The 1,638-nt window shown below is 65.0% G+C and overlaps 1 protein-coding gene across 4 annotated transcripts in view; it reads right to left on the reverse strand.

The window, feature by feature from the left end:
• The window catches only part of LIN9 (lin-9 DREAM MuvB core complex component), a gene marked incomplete at its 5' end in the record, with an annotated part of 40,784 nt that extends 39,877 nt beyond the window's left edge, over positions 1-907 (reverse strand). For all 4 annotated transcript variants that reach the window (XM_080936745.1, XM_080936746.1, XM_080936744.1 and 1 more), the window contains one exon: positions 829-907. In XM_080936745.1, coding sequence (XP_080792871.1) covers positions 829-907 — 79 coding nt within the window. The remainder of the gene's footprint in view (positions 1-828) is intronic.
• Positions 908-1,638: the final 731 nt, after the last annotated feature.

A 1,638-nucleotide genomic window follows, 5' to 3' on the forward strand; every position in this document is an offset into this window, starting at 1 on the left:
TTTTTAATAATTTGTGCAAATCATGAAAATTGCAAAATTTCCCCCTTGTCCTTAGGTTGCAGCGTAGGTGTTTTTAGAACATCTGTCTTAGAGGTTGTGAGTAAAGAAGGTCAAGTGAGGCAATGCACAGGAGTGCGTGTCAAGCAGAATAACAGACATATAGGCTGCGGTGTAAAGCCCACCCCACATCCTTAAGACACAGCCACCCAGGAGGAAGTCTGGGAATGGGGCTACCTCAGCACTGTATCCCGGCTGGATCATCTCCGGAAAGGTCCAGGGCCACCTGTAGTCCCAGGGGAAGGGGCCAAGCCTGTGTGACACGGAAGAAAACACTTCCAGGATGGACGCGGGGGATCAGGGGAGCAATCCCAAGTGCCTGCAGAAGCAGGAGCTGTCTGTCATAGGATCAGAGCAGAGGCCCCGGGCATCAAGAGGGACCGTGTCCCAGGTGCCCAGCCTGAGCCCTCCCGGCCCCCGACCGGCGAGTTACATAACCGGGCGGGCGATGAGGACGGCGCCCGCAACTGGGGGCCGCTCTTCGCCCACCTCAGCCGGCGACAGCAGTCGCTCCGGGAGAACAGCCGCCGACTCCGTCAGGACAGGCTGGACTCCCGGGCTTTCGGTTTCCGGCGCTGGCGCTCGCACAACCCCAGAAACAGACACAGACACCATAACAAAGGCGGCGACGCGGCGGCAGCGCCTGAGTGGAAAAACTGGGGACCGCGGTGGGCTGGCAGTCATCCCACCTGCCCGGCAACAGGACTCGGCCGGTGCGACCTCGGGACAGGCAACCGGCGGGAAGGAGGACTGCTCTGAGACGCTACTTACTCTCGTCAGGCAACTGGTCGAGCTCCGCCATCTTGAACGAGCCGCGCCGCTTTTTCAAAGGCTGCCCGCCCCGGTGCATTGTGGGGCGGAGACTGTCTGCGAGGGAGGTTCGAATGAGGAGCTCGCGGCCCGCGGCGCCTGCTCCCGCCAGGCCGTCCGGCTCCGCCCGAGCCCGGCGGGAGGGGGACTCCGGGGCCTCGCCTGCACCCCGGGCCGAGCCTGAAGGAGGGCAGGGGACGCCTTGCCGAGAGGCCCAGTAGGGCCGAGCGCGGGGGGCGCGGCGCCAGCCCCGATGCACCCGCCCGCGCCGCCCCCCTCGCCTGCGCTCGCTCCCGGCGCGCGGCCCGCGCTGCGGCTGCGGGAACTGCAGGCTGTTTCCTGAGGGGAGCGGGAGGGAGGCCCGGGCGGGCGGCGCGGCGGACGAGACCTGGGTTCCTGGTCGCTTTGCACGGAGGGGGCTCTGCCCGAAGTAACGTGTAACTCGGCTCCCCAAACCGCGTTTCTCTGGCGCCTCGGTCCCTGCCCTTCCCCCGAGTGCCCAGGCCGCGGCGTCCGCTTCGCCTGCAGGACACAGACGCGGGGTCCGGGCGGCCCGTGCCGGAACCTGAGCTGCGAGCGGCCGGGACGAGACCTTGAGAGGTCACCAAGTTGGAGTAGGCCAAGGGCTAGCGAACTGTCCTGCTTTCTTTCTCCAGTGCGCTCCACCCGAGACCGGTAGTGAGCTGGGAGCCTCACAGTGACTAAGGATGCTTGGTGAAGATACAAGTGACACTAGCCAAGTGTCATGGAACTGGATGAGAATTCCTCCCA

This window comes from Micromys minutus, assembly GCF_963924665.1.
Source record: "Micromys minutus genome assembly, chromosome: 1".
Taxonomy (NCBI): domain Eukaryota; kingdom Metazoa; phylum Chordata; class Mammalia; order Rodentia; family Muridae; genus Micromys; species Micromys minutus.